Below are 23,810 nucleotides of genomic sequence, written 5' to 3' on the forward strand. Positions count from 1 at the left end.
CACACGTTTTTTGATTCTGCCGAAAAACAGCATATTAATAATTAAAAGACCACTTGGAATGCTTCTACAATAGATGAAAAGATGATCACTGTGGGACTTTGAAGATTCAAACTAATGTGTCAGTGGGATGCAAACAAAATATCATGAATATAATTTTCTTTTGACAAACATCAAGATAGAACTTGTTTTCTTTCTTCATCGATAGCACAACAGAAGAATGAATTTGCAATAATAATCACAATTTTAACCAGCAGGAATCATTGATGTACAGTTTTCCCACATTGTTTCTCACCAGCCAGACAATGACAGTGTTGTGGCCCATCTGAGCAGCAGCATGCAGAGGGGTCATCCCATCATTGGCTCTGATGCTTGGATCCGCCCCACAATCCTTGACCAAGTACTGGACTACTTCCAGGTGACCCTCTTGGCAGGCCAGGTAGAGCGGTGTGGCACCATTCTTAGTTTGAGTGTTGACAAGACTGTAGGTAAATAAAACCACAAAGTAGGTAAGAATATTGGTGGCACTATAAATAAACCAGATTGCTGTATCTATTTAAATAGATTTCTTAAGCCAGAGTGGACTGCTTTGTTTGGACAGTCTTTTCTACTTCACAGGTGGAAACTTTACTCCTCCTAGAGTGCCACCATTTTGATTTTCTTTGGGATGGGATATTTTCTAAGACATCTCTAAAGCACCTGCCTGTTTATATTTGCTTTAAAATTATTTTGCATCACAGACAAATATTACGAAACACCTAAAAGAAATATTTTATTTAGAAATCTATTAGTAAGACTTGTTGTAGTCTAAAAACATGGAGCTGTATTAGAAAAGAACATGCATTTTCTAGTTAATTACGTTTGCTTTAAGAGTAAACAGCAGACATCTCCAACCCTGCTAACTTCATCCTCATTCAGAGACTGCCTCCAGATCTTCTCAGTCACAGTGGGAGGTCATGGGGTGAACGAGCACTTCCCATAAATCCCATAAGGTTGTACTTTATTTGGACCTTGACAAATGAGCAATGAGTCTCTTAAGAAGCTTAGTGGTCCGATAGCTCTGCTTGACTCGCTATGGGCTTACCAAGGAGCTGCCAGTGGGCAAGAAAAACTCAGCAGGAAGGGAGGAGGAGAGCAGAGGAAATGATAGATCTTGATAGATCTTGTAGATTCAAAATAACTTTTTCCATGATAAGGAGATTAATTGAACAGGTGCATTTCTGATTTATTTCAGAAATGCGGAAAATTTGAAACACACTCAACATATTAGACAATAATTACATACATACTGTTAGATTAGTTGTTTAAGTTTTAATGTCAATAAACCCTCGAATTGAACATATTAGAAGAATAAAACACTGAAAAAGTTTATGGTTTCACTCTAATCAGTTAATCAATTGAATACACTTGTAATGGCTTCCTGGATCTTTAAAATGGCCTCTCGGTGTGGATCAGTAGGTCACACAATCACAAAGAAGACTGCAGACTTGACAGCTATCGAAGAGACATCACTGGGACTCTGCACGGGGATGATTCAAAAAGGTGACAGGTCATAGAGTGCTGTACTTGAGTTCATTAATGTGGCATTTTATAGAACTACCGTGTTGCTTTAGTGGTCCAACTGTCAGTAAATTTGGCTTTTATTTTGAAAATCAAGACATCTCAGACTTAGAAGCAAAAGTTGTCAAAGGTCCGGGGTGAGTGCAGCCTTCCTGAAAGGAGATTTTGAAAATGTATTTTCTTCTGACTAGGTGCTGATTTAATTTTATTCTACGTTTTCTGGTTCAAGGACTATGGCAACCCAGGAATCAAAATAAACCTGATCTAAACTTGACAAAGTGTTTAGATTATTGTATAAAATTACAGAAAATGTAGCTGATTACCTCCAGACTAATCCACATTGCTACAATTGTTCATGCAAAGTAAATCACCAGCCTATAGGTCAATATAATAAAACTCCTGATGCAAACAAGAAAATATGCCTGTTTAAAAAAGCAAAAACAAACATAGAATGATGATACTTTTCTCTTTATGTTAATGAATGAAAAAGTCCAAAACAAAAACAATTACAACACTAAATGTTTCAAAATAAACAAAGTAACTAATCTGCATTTCTGTTGACAGGAAGCAGGGAGACGTGTAAATTATTTATGTTTGTAACCAAAGCGTGCTGCACTTGCATGACGTTGTCTGTGGGACGGAGACACTCACATTTATCCTCCGCACATCCGTTTTACTTTAGAGTTAGATGAGTTCAAAAACCCCAACATTTAAAAAAAAGAGCAAAAAGAGAGAATTATTTCATATCCAGGAAGAACAAAGGTCAGTCGCTCTCAAGGAAATAACTAAAGGAGACATCGGATATATTTCAGGTTCAGTTGCCATGAGCATTTTAGCTCAGTAATTGCCTGCCCACTGCCCCCTACTTTACTACTAACAGTAACAGAGAGGAAGGTTATCTTCATTACAAGTAAAGTAATTGATGTCCCACTAATGACCTTCTTGCATGTTATCAGCTCGTTGACCAACAGAGTCATTTTCCTGTCTGAATAAATTAAGAATTTGTTTCCAGTGAGCATCCTCTCTTCGCTGTTTGAATGGAAAAAATAAACAGTTTTTCCTTAATGAAAGCACTTCAATGTAATCTGATTCTCAGTAATCAAGTAGCTAAAATACATTAAGCTGATGCTTTTGTCTAAAAGGATGTAAAGTTTTGAATCGCTGCTGGGTTTGATTAAACACACGTTAATAGGATAAATCAGCCCACAACCCATAACTAACTGGTTGATGACTTCCATTTCTGAGATAGAACCAACTGATTGGTCAGCTGTGGTTGTGAAGTACCCATTTAACAGACCAAAATGAATTTATATTGTACCATTGAAGAATCTTTAAACAGTTCAAGTTCACATAGAGTAATTGCTGTTCAGCTAATCTCATGGCAGCAACTCAATGGATTTAGGCATGTAGACATGCCTCAAGATGATCAGCTGCAGTTCAAACCGAGCATCAGAACGGGGAAGAAAGGGGTTTGAAGTGACTTTGAATGTGGCATGGAATGGCCAGACTGATTCCAGCTGATAGAAAGGCAACAGTAACTCAAATAACCACTGGTTACAACCGATGCATTCAGAAGACCTTCTCTGGACTCACAACATGATGGCCACTTCCAACGCTCCATGTCATAAAGCTGGAATCATCTCTGGTTTCTTGAACATGACATTGAGTTCTTATCTCAAATGGGCTCCAAAATCACCAGATCTTAACTCAATAGATCGCCTTTGGGATGCGGCGCAATGGGAGATTGGCATCGTGGATGTACAGCCAACAAATCTGCAGCAACTGCCATCATGTCAACATGGACCAAACTCTCTAAGGGATGTTTCGAGTACCTTATTGAATCACTATCAAGGATTAAGGCCTTTCTGCAGGAAAAAGGGCTCCAACCCACTACTAGCAAGGTGTACCTAATGAGGTGACCAGTGAGTTTATATAAAACATATCCAAAGACAATCTCAGCAAATGATTCAGGTTAAAGCACACTTTTTAAAACGTACTTTTTTCAAACAGTTTCTTGGGATTTTCAACAGGGATTTCTACACTGTGGAATCAATAAAGTCTCAAGCTTATCTTAAGAATTAGGGTGTATTTTAGGGGTGTGTATTTGCAAGAATCTGGCAATACAACACATATCCCGATACATGTCTCACAATACAATACCTATTTCGATATACACCAATAATGTACCAGAGCAATTTTTCACATTTCTTTTTAAAGAGTATAACTTACAAAAAAAACTCTGCCTGAATGTAAATGTCTTTAATTTTAATTAAGTGACAAAATTCATTTTATTTAATGATCACAACATTAAGCTCTGCAACTGTATCTCATATACAAGTTGATTTTACCCAAACAAATTAATAGGGCATTTCTTTTGGTAAATTAAGAAATATTGTTTTTAAAGGGAACTGTCAACATAGGCTGATTTCCACAACAAAACATGTTTCACTTCTCAGAGCTGCTACAAAACCTCGCAATCCGTGTATATATGATACTAGCAGCTTAGCGGCACAAGGTTTTGGTTTGGTGAATTTGCTAAATAGATTTTTCCCTACGCCCCTAGTGTATTTCAACAGAATTACAAAGAAAGATCATACACTTGCACTATTTGTACATTTTATTTATTTCATGTAAACTTTAAAACTAGTAAATATGACAAAACGTTCAATTTTAGAAGTGTTCGCTATAAAAAGTCTTACATTGTAGTGGTGAAAAGAGCTTAGGTTCTGTAAAACAATCAAAATTCAATGTAAAATTACTGAAATGATACATAAAACAGCCATTAAAAATAATAAAAGCACTAATGAGTCTCAAGTATAAAACAATTTAAAACTGTCTTTACTTTTTAAAGTAATTTAATGCAGCAGTTTTTAAAAATACAACAAATGAACTGAAGTATAGCCTAATTATTTTAGAAAATCCTAAAATGAATAAATGAAAGAAGTTAAAAAAATAAGGAAAACCGTACCCTCAAAAATAATGTGTATGAAATAAAGTTTAAAAAACAATAATGAATTATACCAGTCTGGTTTCTAGCTCTTTTTAGGATCTTAGGCCTTTTACAAGTCATTTCTTACATGTCTTTTCCTAGTCAACTGAATTTCTTAACCCTATAACTCATGACCAGGGCATGTTACTGTGTTTTCAAACCTTGCGTTGTGAAGGAGCTGAAAGGGGCTTTTATCCAACATGTACCAAGAAGTTATTAAGAAGATTAAGGCCGAGCACAGTAAGTGGGAGTAAGCTGTGAGCTGAGTGAAATACTTTCTTATTTAACCTTTTCTCTTAGCGTATTTTAACACATTTACTGACACCTTTAAATACTACAAGAAATCACTAATCACCATCAAGAACATAAATTGCCTTATAAATGGGCATGATATTTACTGAACACAAGGTGGATTTTAAAGCAGAGAAGAGCATCTTTCAAAGACAAAAAAGCTAAAAATCATGTTTTTATCCTGATCATTTTTGATACTAGTTTGTCTCAGAGTACGTCAAAAATGTATGATGAATTTTTTTTTTTTTTCTAAACCAAACAATTACATTTCAATTCATTTTTGCCTAAAAAAATATTTAGAAAAAGAAACAAAGAAATAACTGAGGCCTCTCTGAGCAACTGTTGTTAAGACAGCTTGCGCTCTCGATTATCACCCCTCAAAGGTGCAACCCTTTTCAAGCGTATGTTGAAATAGTCTTGGCCAAAGATCTTAATCTGTGCTGAGCGATTACATAACCCGTCTACTGCCTTTCACTCTCTCTCTGTTTCACCATCTCTCATTCATTCACTCTTTTGTGAAGAAAGGCCATCAACACAGACACGGCACATTAGGCTTTTTATTTTGGTTTCCTGGCATGCACGGATGGGCTACTAATTTGGAACCTCAATCAAGCTAAGATTTCTAAATACAAAGCTTCAATCACTCTCTCACAGATCTATGCACAAAAAAAAACTGTTGTGGCATGATTTAAACTTTGCAGACAGATAAATGTCACGAAACCACAAAATCTGTTGTTACATTTTTGCTCAGGAGATTTTGGAACTGAATGAATACATCTGGTTTTAAAACAAGTAAATGTTGTGACAAGGACTCTTACAGCCATCCACATCCAAAATACAAAGTGAATGTATAGATCTCTCTGTATTTAAAGTCCCACTCCATTTATCTCTTGATCTAAAAGTGTTCCCAGGGCTTTTTTTTATGATTTTGCTCGACTTACTCCATAGGCAAAATCAGAAAACCTGTCATTTTCTATTACATAGTAAGCGTATATAAGAGAAGAGCAGCAGGAGTTCATCAGACATTCACTTCTGAGGTGATGGCGGTAAGTAAGCCTGTGCTTATTTCCCATCTCCCCCGCTAGCTTAGGGCTCCTTACAACACCAAGCTAACATTAGTGGTGCAACAAAAATGGCGAGCAATAATTGGAGCTATCCGGCCGTACAGTTTTGAGCCAGATACCAGCTCAGTTTAAGAAAATAAAGACGTTCATGGATCTATTTGTCTGCAAGATAATGCATCAGAATGGAGCGGAACAGGGAGCTTGAGGCCTGCAGATTGTAATTTGTACTCAACAAATACAAGCTTTTTTTCATTTACATCTGATTCACTCAAATTTGGATAAAGAAATACTCAGAAACTGAGTTTTATTCATAATTTTCTTATATATGTCCTCCACCATGATAAAAATGCTACAATGACATGTTAAAAACATAAAAAAAACACAATTATCAATTGAGTGTGTTTAAAAACTTTAAAATAATGATGTTTTAACAGTTTTTTCCCTAAATTTAGCACTGTGTTCTGGCATAGCATGAGGTAAGCCAATTACATTATCAATGTCTTTTATCTGATGAGTCAGCTCATATTGAAAAGGCTTTTTCTATCAAATTTTACCAACAAACTCCTTCAGTGCGCTCTCGTCCCTGCTCCTCTGTCTTTGCTCTTCTTTTTCAAACATGGTCATGGTTAAGTCAGTGGTATGTTTGTTACAGATACCACAGTTTGCCACAAGGGCTGTCAGCTAGAGTCCTCATGTATAAGAGTAAAAAAAGGCATTTATATGAGTTTGATATATAAAATTACATTTTGAAAACAAAAAGTAATGCAGAATGAAATAAATTTCAATCTTATTTTAACAAAATCTGAACTTGGTTTTCATTTTTAAAAGATACTAATCCTTTAGTGGAAGATTTCAGTATCATGATGCAGTTGAGGTTGGGCTACCCGAAGGACACAAAACGGTAAAGTGTAATAATGCAAATAGAAAAGTGTCACAAAGGACTTCAAAGGGATTTCTTGTTTGCTGGAGCCTGTGGGTGTGTGCATTCACCTCTGCAGGGAGCTTGATACTAAAGTGATGATGTAACATCATTTTTAGAAGGAACAAAAATACGAGCCACACAGGTGCATCCTCACAGATCATGTAACCATCCATCAATTTCTGCAAACTTTTATTTCAAAACCAGACCAGAGGCTGCTGAAAAGAAAGCAACCCATCTATTCAAATGAGTTTGTTTTTCTCATTATCTTATCAGCAGTCGGTGCCTCTGTGTCGCTGTGGAGATGGTGGTAAACAGCAGTGGTGGGAGGGGTGGAGCAGAGGAGTGAATGGGGCCAAGCTATCAGGAGGCTACCATGTCCCAGAGGCTCATTAAATTTAAAACAGCAATGCAACTGTCTAAGGTGTAAGCCGACAATATTTGAGGTTCAGAACATTTTGTTATAAGGACATTAGTGTCAAAACAACAGGACTAAGCAAAGTCAGAACCACAGAACTAGAAATTTAGCCTCATGAGGACAGTGCAGTATCAATAAAAACAGAAAATAGTTAAGAAATATTTGTTCCAAAAAAAATAAATAACGGAATAAAACTCTTACTGTTGATGATTATTGTAAAAGTGTGGTGGATTACTGTAGTTTTTGTTGTCTTGTTTAGTGGAAAAGGTTCTGCCCACATGCAAAATTTTATTAAAATAAGATATATGCATCCCTATTTAATTGACTAAAGACAAATTTGCAATAAAAACATCAATTAAAAGCTACAAGAACTCTTTGGATTTTCTTGTTAATTTTTTTCTATGCTATTCCTTCTTTAGTTTGACAAATACTACACACAATATATTAGGGATATTGTGAAAAACTCAGAGTATTTCATATATAAAGTGTTACTCTGACTTTAAAGATTTTAGGGATCAAACACACCTCATTTTATGTTTTCCATATAATGGTCTCATTGTGTACAGTGTGACTTACTTGAGGCCAAAACAAAAAAATCTACAGGAAAAACCTTTTCATTGTGGCATCAATTTCAACCTTCTGTGGGTAAAATACAATGATTTTCTCAGTAAGTCATTCCAAGTTCATCATCCAAACAGCCATGAACAAATGATGCAGCTAAATCAACTGACAGCAACACCTAACCATAGCACGCTATTGAGTTGGTACAAGACAGTCAGATGTTTGAATGTCAACGAAATATGTCTCAAAGTGTCATTAACAGACTTGCATTGAGTCACAGAGTTTGTCACAAACAGGCAGATATCTGGTTCCGCTTGGAGCAGCTTCATTAATTCATACAGGAATAAAGCACAGCTAAAATTCTAAAATAGATCAGAGTCTGACAGACACAGGTCAATCACAAGCATGGGAGCATCCAAGAAGAGAGTAGAGTTGTCAGGGTCCAGGCGAGGGTCAGGGCAATCAGAGAATAAGCAGGGTCAGAAACAGATCAGGTCCAGATAGAAACAAGCAGCGTGGCACAAACAATACTTCGCAAAAAGTGAGGCTATGTGTGCTGCTTAAGAAACAGGTGGGGGATTGTCTAATTGGAGAGGTGAGTGGCATCCAGAGACTGTTTGCTGAGGTTGCTGGGAGGTGTAGTGAGTTTGGTACTCTGGAGATGGCTCCCACCAGTGACCAGAGGGGGAGACAGAACTAATGACAGTTTGTTACAGACCCAGGAGTGAAGGCCCACGAAAGACAGACTGTAACCGTGACCAGTACTGAAGGACCTCTGCACTCAGACTTGGTTTACAAAATGCCATACAGCAGTAGGCCCTTTTACCAGTTGTGAGGGGTACTAGGGTTTCTAGACAAACCATTTGCAACTGATTACACCACTTTGACCTTAATGCCAGACGACTGTTGCAGGTGACTCGATTGACATCAAGACCCTACCGGGAATGCTTACAGTGGACAAAAGACCATGTGACCCAGACAATACAGCAATGATCTACCATCCTGTTCAATGGTGAGTTCAGGGTGACCTTCTGCAGAAATGATGGTCGTCATAGATACTGGATAAGGTGAGATGAGCAGGCATCATCAGTTAGTGCAGAACTGATTTGGTTATTGTAGATGGTCCAGCCATTGCACATTCTTACCTCAGGGACTTCATGAAACCCATCATCATCCCTAAATTCAACCAGCACTCCCCCAACTTGGTCATGGAGGATCAAGCTATACCACATCGTTCCAGAATGTCAAGCTTGACTTCAGAAAGTCGCAATTCCCCAATTGGTACAATCAGCAGTGACCCCTAATCTTAGCACCATAAAGGATGTCTGGGGCCAGCTGAAGCAGAGACTGAATGATCAGTTCCCACCCCTAAGTGAACTGTAGAATTACATGTACATGTGTACTTGTTGAAGAGTGGAACACATCACCTCAAAACCACATGAGACTAGGAGCATGAGACGTTGGTGTCAAGCTGTCATTGGAGCAAATGGTGGAAATACCGGCTGTTGATATGATCAGTTTTTGGTATTTGGGTTATCCTGATTATTGACTTCATTTTGGGGTAATAAATGTCAAACTAATGAAAATTGTGTTTCTTGGGTTTCATTATTGTCAACATCAAATGGAAGCTTTATGTATTTCATTAATATTTAGAGCAAATAGGAAAGCCCTCGTGTAAATCACAATATCCCTGACCTATTGTGAGTAATGGAATAAAGCAGGTAAATGCACTATGATGAATTCACAGGAACATTAAGGAGTATATCATAAAGTGTTTAATATGCTAAAGAACCTTTGATAGAAGCAAATCACCAACAGATCACAAAACAAGTTGTCATTTTTAAACTCAAATATGTTTACAGAACATTTCCATCAGGAAAAATATGATTATATCATATGATCTTATGACTATTTTAATGACATAGTCTACAGTGTAGTTTGTAGACATGTAGTCAACACCATGCTTTACATAGCCTACACAACAGTGAAGTTATCAGTTATAATGCTCCTATGGGTTGTAAAGGAAACTAAAAACAGAGGTGATAAAACTACAGTTTATCAAAAGGTCGCTTTGTGCTGACTTCAGAATGAATTTACTAATGTAGCTGACCATGTTTTAAAAAAAAGTTTGGGCTCATACAATAGACTCTTTTCTGTCTTTGTACTGCCATCCCGCTTATGAAAATTACACAACTTCTTGAGGCTTAATACGTTTCGTTATGACAGATGGTTTGCTGCTAACATATATTTGCTTTCCAAAAGAAACAAAGTTTGACCAAAAAGAAGCCAACCAATAAAGTTTTAAAACAACCAAACTATTTTCTTATGTTTTCGAGAAGCTTTCTGAGAATCACAAAACAACCAAACTGCCTATAACTAAAGCTGTCTGTGGTTTAAACAACACCAACTACATGGCAGTCAAACACTCATGAAATGTTTAATGAGTTCTGTGGTATTTGGCTGGCATCTGAAACTGCCCACTCACACTATTACAGCATTATCAATAGGGGACTAATGCCTGCAGGGGACTTCTGAGTATTTTTTTTTCCTATGAATTGCATCTATAAGTGCAAACCTATCTGTTTATGAATAGGAGCAATTATAATCTCAGGAAGACAGTATCAGTTTCTTTTATTTTCTCTGTTTTGTAATCATTTGATTTAAAATCTAAAATGGATAAGATATAACTGTGGGTTTTTAATATTGTTATAGTTGCTGTACTTTGTTTTTACTGCCAAAATTGAATGCCAAAAATCAAGTCAATCAAGCTTTGGATTAAATTGATTTTAAGGCACACCATAAATGATTTGTTCACATTCACGTACAGATTTGCACAAAAGTTAAAGAGGATTTACATAATCAGAACTCTCAAAGACTCTGACCCCTTGTATCGACAATAACCTTTGTTAGAACACTGACAACTAAATTAAGTTTTAATTATTTTCCTTTCCAGACGGTGATGTGGAGGCCTGCTATTTTACGATATATAAAAACGTTTGTAAATATAAAAATTTCCTAAATAATGCTACCAACGTTTGTATTTTTCTAGACCATTGAAACAAATTGCTGTCCAATGAAGAGAGTATCAAAACTGCTGAAACATAATAATAGTTTAAAAATCATTGAAAAAACAATTTAACAAACTAACCCAATCTCCTGACATGTTGTAACATTTGTATTCAGTTAGTTTGCAGTAAAGTTAAAACTCATCAGCAGTTGTTTGTACACGCTCGCTCTTACTTTGGGCTGTGTCCCAGTAACAGTCGGAGGGACGGCAGGTCCCCCTTGGCAGAAGCGTAATGAACAGGTAAAGCGCCTGTGTCAGTGGACACCCCGGGGTCCACCTCACCACTCTTCAGCAGCCACTCAGTGATTTCGTGGTGACTGAAGCGGGAAGCCAAGTGGAGGACAGTGGCGCCGGAACTGTCCCTGTCCTGTAAAACATACATCAGGAGCAGACGATTGTCACATGGTTACTCCGTTAAATTCAACAACACATCGACTATTTTTACATTATTGAGAGAAACTGTTGTGTAGAATGGCTTTTTACTCTTAGCAAAATCTCATTCCTGTGGGGAAAAACAGTTATTTGATAATTAAACCAATGTTTTGAAACATCAGATACCTAAGAAAAAAAGTATCTGATGTTTCAAACTATTGGTTTAATTATGAAATAACTGTTTTTCCCCACAGGAATGAGATTTTGATTCCTAGTTTTCATTTACTCCTGATCCATCAGAATTTGCATAAAGAAACACTCAGAAATGCAGTTTTATTCTTGAATTATTTTATATATATCCTTTATCATAAAAAATGCTACAAGAACCTGCATGCTAAAAACACAAAAAACACCATTTTCATAGGAGTGGGTCTTTAAATAGGCTTGGTGGGATACTAAAGCACAAGTACCTTTAAAAGCTAGACCTGCATTTGAGCATCAATGCAACTTGGTGAGATGTGTTGGTTGAGATACATTTAAAAAGTGTAAAAAGCCACAAAAAATACCCTATATGGAAATATATGACACAATATAAAAGTTAAAAGTTGCTACATCTGACTAAATGAAGAGCATTAATAATTAGTCAAGCTTTTTTCTCTTAGAGTTCAATTATATATGAACAAATGTGTTCTAAAATACGTTTATTTTCTGCTCTCCGTTCAGTCTAAGTTTTCATGCCTTCTCAGTTAAGTTGACTTCATTTCCTTTAAGTCACATTTTCTTGTGTTTTGGGGGTACAGCGGTGGGGCAGTTGACTCAAGATTGCAGGTTCAATTCCCGTCTTGCCCGCCCATGTGTCGAAGTGTCATCGGGCAAGACACTGAACCCCAAATTGCCTCTGGTGGAAGGTTGGCGCCAGTGTTCTGCAGCTGAGTCGCCACCAGTGTGTGAATGGGTGAAGGATTCTGTGACTGTAAAAGTGCTTTGGGCCTTTAAAGAAGGTAGACAAGCGCTATACAAGTATAGGCCTTTTAGCATTCTCCCCATCAGCCACACCAGGTTTCATTTGACAATTAACCCCGCTGTTTCCTTATATGAGTAAACTGTTTTAGTTGGATCCTTCCCAAATCTATTCCTTTGGGCACATGATGCTTTTTTTTTATCTTTGTCATGTTTTTAGACTATTTAAGTTGGTGTTGGAATTGAGTCTTTCCTAACCACCTTAAACAATTTGTGTGGTTATTTTTTTATGTTAAATCAACAAAATAATTTTTTTTTTGTTTTTTTCTTAAATGACCGGACCTGAACAACACAAGATTAAGTGGATGTTATATTTGAACAGTATCGCAGATTGGAGGAAGACTTGTAATTTGTGAATGTGGAAGAAGGAAGTTCTCATGAGGTGTAAACAGTGTGATTTCCTGCACCAAGCATCTCTCACAAATATTTTAAAACAAGGGTCGAACTACAGAGGGGAAGGGTGGTAGCTGTCCCCCTGGCAGAAAGCCCCCCCACCCCCAATCTTTAAGTCAATAACAGTATTATTATTGACAAAGACTAATAAGTCATCAATACAAGTGTCTTTAAGCATTGTAAAAATAACTAAAACACCATATTAAATGAAATAACAGCACAAATAATAAAACTGAAAGAGATACACTTTTTTGATCCTTACATTTGTAATGGCCTTTTACTCTGGTGTTTTGCCACCCTTCCGATCCCCCACATAAAATGTTCTATCTCAGCTTCTGCATGTTTTAAAGTAAAAAAAATAAAATTCAGCCTCTGGAGCCATGTTTATAGTACCCATTGCAAATCAATTGTAAATTTAAGTGCACATCTTAAATGGTAACTTGAAGACTGAGCAGCAAATTGAGGTTTAAATCAATACACTAAATAAGTCCTACATTTTTGTTGTTGTTTGGTCTGTATGGATCCCATTTCACCATAGGAAATCAATGAGAAAAATAAACGCGCCAATTTCACTCTTGAAACCCCATTTTTGTAAAACTCCTACGTTTTTCTCTGTGGACAAACGTAGGTACTGCACGTTTTAGAGACTTGGTTGCTTTTCACACATTGTGAAGCTTTAAATACATTTGTTTGTCTCATTATTTCCAGTATTAGGCTGTGTAAAAAAGTTGTTCTGGTCTTTTTACTTCCTTTTCTAACTGATGTTGCTTCAATCATCCCAGAGAAAACATTCTCTGCTGTCTACAGTCAGTCCACACACCTGTGGTCGACACCCCCCTTGGGTGAGCAGCCATTGGAGGCAGGTCAGGTTCCCGGTGGCCGCTGCGTCGTGCGCAGGAGTCGCTCCGTTGTTGGCGATGCAGTTTCCCGGCAGACCGGCCTCCTCCACCAAGAAGCGCACGCAGGTCAGCCTCCCGGCGCGGGCGGCGTGGTGGACGGGCGAGGCGCCCAGCGCATCCTTAACGCCGCTGTTCAGCACCTTTGCCGCAAACTGCACTTTCAAAGTCTGCACGTCCCCCTGCCTGGCTGCGAGCAGCGTCCTGTCGCCCTCCGCCACCATGACTGCGCCGCTCGTTTAACCGCCTACTCTGACCCCGATTACTTCACCGGGCAGTTGGGGTCAGCGCCGCGCGCGTGGAGCCTCAGACCATGTCAGTCACCGGGTTAGAGTTGGGTCAGCCCTTCACTCCATCAAAGCCTCCAGGGCGATGATCAGAAGCAAACCATGTTTGATAGAACTCAGTCCATCCTTGTCAGACCTGTCTGTTATCCACCTGTCCTCGCGGCGTGGTTATTCACGCGGTTCCGTGCGCCTCGGAGCGCAGCTCGCCTTGTAGTGTTTTTCTTTCTATAGCAGATGGCAACATGGGACTGAGCACCTGCTAAATAATCCATCAGGGGGAGGATCGCTGAGCCTGTTGAAACTTTCTGCTCTCTAGAAATCGGCTCAGAAATTAAAGGAGCAGTGCGCAAAACTGGGAGAACTGCGCGTCCTAAAGTTGCTGCATGTATTTAATCAACCAAAACCATTACCAAAATGTTCATTTAAGAAGGAGAATGTGGAAATAAGCACCACAGAAAAGAGGATCCCTATCATTTTAGAAAAAAAGGCATCATGGATTAATCTGAACCACAAATGAGGTCCATCTAGTGGCCTGTTGGAAAACTGTAACCAAAACTTTTACTTTGTCTTATAAATTCATGTCTTCTTTTGGTAAGAAGATTATAAACGGATTTTTTTCTGTATTATAACACCCCAATTAACAAGCTTTATAAGAGGTTTGCTTTTCATATATTCTATTCAAAACTTTTTAATATGAAATATGACTTAGACTTTTAATGTTTAAAACATGTTCTAATAACTCGTAAGCTAACATTTCGAAGTAATGAAGATGGTTTAGAAGTTCTGTTTTAAATTAATTATTAATTTTTTAAAAATCTGAGATATGTCTTTTGTTATAAGAGGAAAACAGAACACACTTTTATTCCCTGTATTTTAAAAATTCAAATGTCACTGACTTTTCACTGTGAAATACAAAACTTTGCACTATAAAGACACCATGGGTCTCTTCAAAGTGCACATTAAAAAAAAAAAAAAGGAAAAACAGTTTAAACAAATCTGTTAAACTTTGCTGAAGACACGTAATTTCTTGCCTGATGTTATTCACTCATGTTTGGGTGCAACAAAGCACACAAATGAATGTAAATTCATGTTTCACGTTGTCCTAAACCTGCTCTAATTCCCTACCACAAATATGTTTTTAGAAACGTAAAAACATTATAGACAAAAGGGCATTGTCTTTGTTTTTGGATTAGTGATTTACTTTATTCTCACTTTTAGATTTAGAGTTGTTGTTGTCCTTGTGGCCTTGGATTGGCTGATCTGTTCGGGATGCCATGCACACTCCTCATCAAGCTGGATAGGCTCCAGCAACATCTTGATAATGGTTGATTTTATCGTTTGTCGTTTTGATGTAATACATTTTATCACCAAGTGGTGGCAGGAAAGCCTCGTGTTTTCTTGTGCAGGTCTACCTGCAAAAGGTGTCTTAAAACCACGAGACCCAAAGACTCAGAAAGTTGTTCTTTACAACATTTTTAAATATGAGAACATTTTTATTTTAAAAGTTTTGATGTTTACATCTAAGTTGAAGAACAGCCAGCAGTAACTCAGATATTTACATGCAATTCTCCACGGTATGGGATTAGGGTGAGTGTTTATTTGGATCTCACGGTGAGGATGGAGAGAGGGAGGGGGTTTATAGGGCTCGTGCTTGGCGCGTGCCTGCTCCAGCCATCTGTTGCAGTGGTCCAACTGTCATAGACACCGCGCGCCCACTAGGGTGGGAAGGGGGGCAATTCCCAGCGGCCTGACAAGTGGCAACAATCCCCAGAGGAAGTGGACCACAATGGCTGCAACATGACGAACACACCCTGAATATGTTGGACAGTCTGGCCGATAATGATGCGACTTAAATCACGCACAGTTTGACCTTACATTAAAGTTTATGACACATTTCTCAATTCTGAGTAAAAACGCGCAATAATTAATAATTTTTAAAAAGATCATGTTGCTTGAGGAGCACTGATAATTTGTGTTATACGATTTTTTCTCTTTTTATTTACTATTTGTAATGGTCTTTTCCATATTTGCATATATCTTTTAAATAAAATAAAAAAATCATCCTTTAAGTTAAATATGTGAGTTGGAAATTATAGTTTCATCTCAACATGACCCAAAAATAACTTGCAGGATTCCAGTCATCAGTCTGGAGTTTAATCAAGTGTTGTTAATGTGGAACTCTTTTCCCAGCTCTCCTTCAAGCTCTTCCCACAACTTGACGCAGTATTTCTGAGAGGCTACATCCCCCATTGAACTGTAAATAGGCTGTCAACGGTTTTTCCCACGATGCCTGAAAAGCATGGGAGATTTCTTGCACGCGTCCGACGTGCGACAGTTATTCAAATTTGACTCAATTATTCGGGGCGCGGGCCCCTTCTTTTGTGCGGCTCACATCTGCTGCTGCGCGGGAAGATTCAAATGAGGACATGCGTGCGTGGAAACTCCAACAGACTGCAAAATGACCCCTTTAAAGAGACACGGACACATTTTACTTAAAATAAAAATTATATCCACAGAAAACATTTTAGATGTTTTTTCTGTTATGCTTTTGTGTTGTCTTATGGGTTAAAAAGTGAAATATTTATGATTATGATTAAAATGTTGCCCAAAACTACATTTTTATTATAGAAATTAGAGTATTTTTATAACTTTTAGGAAAAGAAGTTTGAAAGCATCTTATAGATTTATTTAATATTTATAGGAATTACATCCATAGATGTTTTGGCGCAACAAATGAGCGTATTTCATTGGATGCATCTCCTCTTCACACTAGATGCATTTGATATGGAACAATGGAGACATGACAAAAAATTAATGTGTTCTGCAATTGATCATAAATAAGGCTTATAAGGTTTGTGTTTAAAAAAGAAACCACACAAAACCATTTTTATTGAAATTCTTAAAGAGGACACACACACAAAGAAGAAAAATCTTTATTTTGTATTTCTTTTGTCCATCTTGCAGGTTGCGCTTTGTCCCAGTCAGTCACGTCGACCTCTTCTTCCTCTTCAACCTGTCGAATCAGAGGCTTTCTGGTTTTCAATTGAACATATTTTCATACAGAATATTATTTATGCTGGACCCCAATATAAACCTTTTGAGAAAAGCTATAGAAAAGCCTGGAACGTTAGTTTTGTTAGTTTTTTGTTAGTTTTCAAAGTTTCAATTTGACCTAAAAGAATCACAAACAATGAGTCAAATGAGATAAGAAAATAAATGATAATTGTCACAGAAATTATTACAAAATTCAACATGTCATTCTGCATTACCAATCTCCTTATCTGCCCTTTTAAAAAGAATGTCTCAAAAATTAGTCACTTTCTTAATGGAAAAAATATTCAATTAAAAACAGAACATTTTCATCAGAAAGTGATTGATTTTTGACTCACTATATGGGAAAATGTAACATTTTCCAACTATAGTCCTCAAGATGTTTTATGCACCAAGTCTCTTACACTGGTTTCTTAAATAAGTTCCCAATTTAAATCCAAAAGCATCTGTAAAATTATATTTTTCTGGTATTTACTAGTAATCACTATCTCTTTTAAGGGCTTATTTATGAATCCTATAAATCAAATCATTGTCATAATAAAAACTAACAGTAATCTGCAAAATGACTGTTTTTTAGCTTTTCTCTTTCTCAAAAACCTTTCATTAGATCTTAGTGTTTTTAACAGGTGAAATTCTTTGACCTGGTGAAATAACCTTTCATGAACTCACCCTGCAGGCATGCAGCTTCAGGCAGGAGCTCAGCCACCCGTGGGCTGCAGTGGGAGTGTCTGTCAGGCTTTCTCACACTCTCATTAGTCACACAGAAAGAGCAGGACAGGTTATCTGACCAAGATGAACATCGAAATGCAACTCAAGCATTTAAAAGATAATGAGATCATAATTTACTTAGATACATTTCATTTAGATGACAAAATGATTGTTAAAAATGTTTTCTTCATAATTAATTTTTATATAGCATTCCTCAAATTAGAAGCAACCCAAAAACACTTTTTAAAGGTGAATAAATAAGGTTTTAGCACCAACAAATAACTGCAAAGGAACATGTATATTTTACTGTACAGGTTTTTGTTTGTATTTTACAGTGTTTGCTTTCATGGATGTCACAATTCAATCTAAGTTTTACATTAATAACTAACACTCAGAATAAAGATTAAACACATTCATTACATTTTAGAAAGACGACATTAAAATGTAAACAAAAACTTCAAATGAGTTGATAAAAAGATGAAGAGGTTCTAATGATCATGAACATACCAGGCGTGCCTCGTGTGATGATCCTGCTGCTGGGTTGATGCTGGTTGTGGACTGCGGTTGTATTCAGCGCCCTTTTTACCACGAGGTTAGGATGCTCAATGACAGAGGGACGCTGCTCTTTGAGGGCGGAGCCCACGCAAGCCACGCCCCACTCGACCTGCGAACCAGAAAGCATCAGTCCCTTTAAAAATCATAAAGAAAAGCATATTAATTTAAAAAATAGGATTTGATGTATTTTTTTTTTAACACGAAACACATTTTTGTAAGAATTCTATTTTTTTAACAGTTGCATTAAACGTCTATTTTATTTCTTTTCTTTACAGTTTTTCTTGACTTTTGATGTCGGTTTTTGTTCATTTCAAGCAATGAAACCAACAAAAACTACAAACCCAACTCATTTTTTGCTTAATTTCTTGAAATGGAGTTGAAGAAGTTCTAAAAGTAGCTCACAGTGCAGTCTTTTTCATAGCAGCAGGTCTTTTTGCGCACTTGCATTGACGTGTACACCCATGTCCCAGCGGACAGCTGCTAATGATCCTGCAATCCTGCAACTAAAAAGAAAAAATCGGAGCAGGAAAGCCATCTGCTGCTTTTGTCTGCTTGGCTCGTGCTGCTCTCGTGCCCTTGATAAGGCAGCACAATGGATCCCCTCAGTCACCAATCCATTCAAAAACCCCGCCAAGAACTCGTCTGCCCGGTACCTTGCAGCAAAACTGTTCTTTATTCTGCAGTCTGCAGCATAACGATAAAAAAGAAGAGGTTCCAGCGTGTAACTGTCAAACCTCAGCGGGGTGACTGCTGCGTTAAGTTTCGTGCGTGCGTAAAATGGATGTGAGAGCGCAGCGGCGCAGCGGCGCAGCTATTGGTGGAAAAGTCCTTGTGACGCTCAGACTTTACCTTTTGTCAACTCAGAAGAAAAAAACAAACATGCGCCACCAGATGTAAGCGTGGGGCTTGGCTTTTGGCTTGGTGAGGCTTCTTTGAATAATCAAATCCTGTCTGAGCCAGCCATCTGATTCTCTGATTCTCGCAGTTTCTACATTTTGGTCCGCTTCTGCAAACGACGCTCAAAGCTCCATGCTTTGGACTTTAGGCTTTATTTTGAAAGGAAGTCTTTTAATGCAACAATCAGAAATGGGAAGGTAATTGATTTTAAATGTGCAGACACATTTTGTAAAAAAAAAAAATCGACATCCTTGGATTTTGCTACTTGTAAAACCTGCAAACGCACCATTATTTTAATAACCTTTAAGAAGAATATTTCTAATTTAGTCTGAATTATAAGACTATATTATGTTTTAAACAGAAAATAGTAAATTATATGCTCAAATTGAAAATATTTTCAAAAATATAGATTTGCAGCTAAATCAAAGAAATATTTTTACTCTAAACTATAAAAGTGAAGGAAATTATAAAACTTTATTTGATTGTTTTCACACTCACGGAGTCTCCTTAATTAAATGTTTTAGACCTTGAACAAAGTCTTTCATCTGATTGGACGTTGCTGCAAATGAATCGTTGACGTCACATGGACTAGACGCATCAGAAAATAAGTTTTTTTTTTTGAACAGATGCTTTACAAAAAAAAACAGCGTTGTTTTAGGCGTGGGGTGCCACAAGCCACATTAAAATGTTCCTCTTTTTGTTTTTTCATGACCCACCACAACATGTCTGATGAAAATATCAAACAAAACAACGTTTTTCCTCTACTTGTTATTTGTAAATGTTTATAAGTGATTCATTTGAATGCTGTTGTAGGAAATAATGTAACGTTTGGGTTTATTTTTTAAAGACTTTTAAGACTATGATTTTGTGATACACTTTTGCATCACATTTTTTCTAAACTCTCAATGAAAGAACTAATCAGCAAAGCAAGCAACCACCATTTAATTAATTTTTCATTCATTACTAATAGAGATGTGATCTATATTTCATTTAAGCTAAACTAAATTTAGTGGAATTTCAATGAATTAAAGTAATTTGAAGGTGATTTTCTCCTGAAAGTCTGATCAAAGTATTTACCTTGGAACATATTTGTTTATCTCTTCTATGTGTTCGTTTCCACCTACATAATATGCAGGTTGAAGCAGGTGTCCAAGTGCTTTACATAAAACATTAAAAGAAACAATTAGATAAAATAAAGGTGTGATCATTAACACAACACAGTTTTCCAACAGATTGCTTGGCTGTCACAATCTAGGAGGAGAATTGGAGATTCTTTTCTTGTGCAACAAAATCATGAGCTCGATCATCTTGGGAAGCAAACACCTCTAGCTTTAGGTGTAGATCACAAATGTTCCTTACAGAATTGAGATTGGAGTTTGGTATTATAGAACTCACCCGGATGACTTTGAATAAAAGTACTTCCTGATCAGTAACATCTTCTTCTAATCCCACGAGGTGTAAACTGCTTCTAGAATGAAAACTAAAAAAATTAAATGAGACAAGAGTTTTAAAAAATTCAGCTTTCAATGTTTCTCAACACGTGATCTAAATAAATAGATATGTTTTTAAAAAAACAATTAGTCCAAGCTCTGTGAACTGCTTCTGTGTAAATAAATAAATAAATACATAAATCAAGGATTCCCTGAAAGTGTCTTTGCAAAGATGATTTTTTTTATTAAACATTAACACACGGTTAGTTAATTACTGTCATTCTCCATTTCATTGTGCCACTTTACACATGTATGCATGTGTAAAGAAGTAAAAAAGTAAATCTTGTTACAGCTCAGCACCATGGACAGTGATTGCCACCAACGTCACTGAAAATAAAAAATAAACTTATTTATCCGCTGATTCCTATCGACTGATCGTGAATGTTAAGTGGATCTTTATGGCTGAAATGTGGATCACATCTAGGATTGTGCACACTGTAATTTATGTTGTCATTTATATTTCTTTGTTATTGTTTAACTCATGTCAGTCACACCAGATTTCAGTCTATTTATCCACAGATTTTTTCATTTTAAGTGATGCCCCTGTGAGCTCCTCATTGCCAGGTCATCTGTTTTTTCACCTTTTTGTTGCTTCATTAGGCTTTGTCATGTTTAACTTTGTTTTTTTCTGAAGAGTATACGTTTCTGCCACCAAACCTGGTCACTACATTTTGGGTCCTACATGACTCATTCCTGTAAATTATAGAGAGAAAATTTGTTAAAGATTTTCTCAAATATTCTATCCAACAAAAAAAAAAAAACAGCTCACAAATGGGGTTGTTTTTCCAACTGCATAACTGTGACACACAACAGCAACAACAAAATGATTCAGTTTTCAGCATGTTTGTCCATTCACTCATACCAATTTCTTTCAATTTCTTCTCAACCTCTTAAATCAGATTTTTTTAGGGGTGGGGGTGGTAAAATACTCAATGATTTGAAGTGAAACACAGAAATATTGCTGAGATCAAGCTGTTTGACTGTAACCTCATTCAAAGCAGCAGATGGTTTGACTACTATTGAAGAGAACCATTCATGACCCCTCATGAGTGAAAACTTACTACCAGCCTCTAACCTTCCTTTCTGATCCGAAGGAGCAGATGAGAGAATTCTCTGATGCTTAACAAACTCCTTAATGTCACCGAGTCGCATGTCAGATGTTGATATTTCTTCTATTTGTTGCAAATTCTGTTTGCAGAAGCTTCATAATGGGCATTTTGTTTTCTATTCTGCTTGATCTTTAAAGCACCAAATTCCTTTGGCACTGTCAGGTGTCAGGGCTGCCCACCTTGCTAAAGATCGGATCCTGCACGCTTACTCATCATCTCCTCAGACCTGTTAAAAGGACGTCCACGCCCACCAGCCAACGTCGGATTGTCCGTTCCACTCCAGTAGAGTACACCAGCCTAAAACTACTCCCAAGCCACGTTTAAACCCAAGACTTGTTCTGTTCAGTCACCATTCTTGTTTTTCTATGGGTTTTTGTCATATTTTGGTTAATTTATTAAATGTTTTAGCTCCTGTCACTAAACCTGATCTCCTGCATTTGGGACCTTCACCCACCACTTCCTGACAGGCACAGTTTTGGACTGATTTAGATCTTCTCTTTCTATTGGCAACAAGAAGAATCCACTCTTTAACACTCTGTTGGTCTCCCACACAATTCTCTTCTCTGCCACTCATAATTCAAAGCTCTTCCTGCCTTTTCCCCTATGACACAGTGATGACATATTTGTCCTTAACGTACATCTCTGCCAACAAAACATCACCTCAATCTCTCAAAAACATGAGGGCTGATCTTTTCTGTCAGCCCACCCGTTCGTTTCTGCGACTGAGATTTTCATCAATCAAACCCACAATTATGCAAGAAACTTGGGTTATGATTGAGTTAACTTGACATGAAAATTCTCTTTCTGGCAGTTTCCCCTCCACAAAACCACAAAGATTTGATCTAACTGTTGGACTTCTCCAACAAGAGATTTTGTTCTAACCCTTGTCATCTCTTTGCTTAACTAAAGCAATGATCTCAAAATAGCCACTATAGATGGTTCAAAAAAGAGATGCACTACTAATATCTAATCAGTCAAAAACAACTGAAGCAACAAAAAACTCTGCCCTGGCTTTCAGTGGCTGCTATGTTGAATTCAAAGTCCTGAAGACGAAAGAATATGAAAATAAAAAAATGGGCTAAAAAATTAGATTCGACAAACATCTAAAATATCAGGGACTACTTCTTTTTATTGCTGTTTCTTTTTCAACCTTTATTTAAACAAATATTTACATTCAAACTGTGTTATGGTTGTTCAACTGATGTTTTGTTTTATCGGATTATCCAATAATTTGACAATATTACCAGAAAATGAAGTAGATTTATTAAGAAAGTTTGTATTCCTGGACCTTTTCCCTTTTGTTTTTGCTGTCAAATGGCTCAAATAGAAATCACAGGGATTTATAAAAATAATTTTTCATACATTTAATTCAACTAAATGTGTGATTTTAAAAATAGTAAAATGTCTAAAAATGTGTTCAGATATTTAAAACATTTAAATTAAAAAAGTAGATTTTTTTCTTATTTTAAAGTTTGTTGTCTGTCTATTAAAAAAAACTAAAATGCCTCATCATTTAATTTAATCTTTATGACAAACTTTTGGGCTCGTTATTATATATTTTTTTACTTTTATTTTATAAACTCCATACTAACAAACATATCTGTACAATTTGAAGCACAAGTTATTCCTCAAAGTTGTGTAAATGCTTTCATGCAGGCACACAAAACCTCGAGGCTCCGCATACAGACGCTTGTGTGCCATACGGAAAATGGTGGCGTGGATTCTGGCGTGGGATGCCAGACATCCTTTCGTCACAATTTGATAGGAAAGTCTGGAAGTTTCCATGTGAACGCTGGCTATCATGTCCGCTTCTGGAGTCATGCCTCAACACGCCGATTATGTCTCTCTGTGGCTCGTGACAGTTCTTGTTCATGTTTTCAACATAAAATTATAGTTTTTTTTAATATCCATTATATTCTAAATCTACAGCTCCCTTTGATTCTATTAATTTAGAGATTCAACAAACGAAACGTCTCCTTTCTTCTTATTGGACTGTATCGTTTCTAAAGGGATCAGCATTTCAGCTGCACAGATGGAAACTTGCGCTGAAACCAAGACAAAACATTTCACGAGAGGCTTCGGTTGAGACCTTTTTTTATCTAGAAGCTCTTGTTCTCTGGCAGGACGTGATGGCAGTTATTTGGGGCCCCACTGGGCAGGGCGCGT

At 37.0% G+C, this 23,810-nt stretch overlaps 1 protein-coding gene across 1 annotated transcript in view; it reads right to left on the minus strand.

The window, feature by feature from the left end:
• The window catches only part of espn (espin), a gene marked incomplete in the record, with an annotated part of 44,776 nt that extends 30,696 nt beyond the window's left edge, over positions 1 to 14,080 (minus strand). The window contains 3 exon segments of the mRNA XM_024293757.2: positions 293 to 479; positions 11,040 to 11,233; positions 13,472 to 14,080. Coding sequence (XP_024149525.1) covers positions 293 to 479; positions 11,040 to 11,233; positions 13,472 to 13,771 — 681 coding nt within the window.
• Positions 14,081 to 23,810: the final 9,730 nt, after the last annotated feature.

The sequence above is a fragment of the Oryzias melastigma genome, linkage group LG7 (assembly GCF_002922805.2).
Source record: "Oryzias melastigma strain HK-1 linkage group LG7, ASM292280v2, whole genome shotgun sequence".
In the NCBI taxonomy this organism is placed as follows: domain Eukaryota; kingdom Metazoa; phylum Chordata; class Actinopteri; order Beloniformes; family Adrianichthyidae; genus Oryzias; species Oryzias melastigma.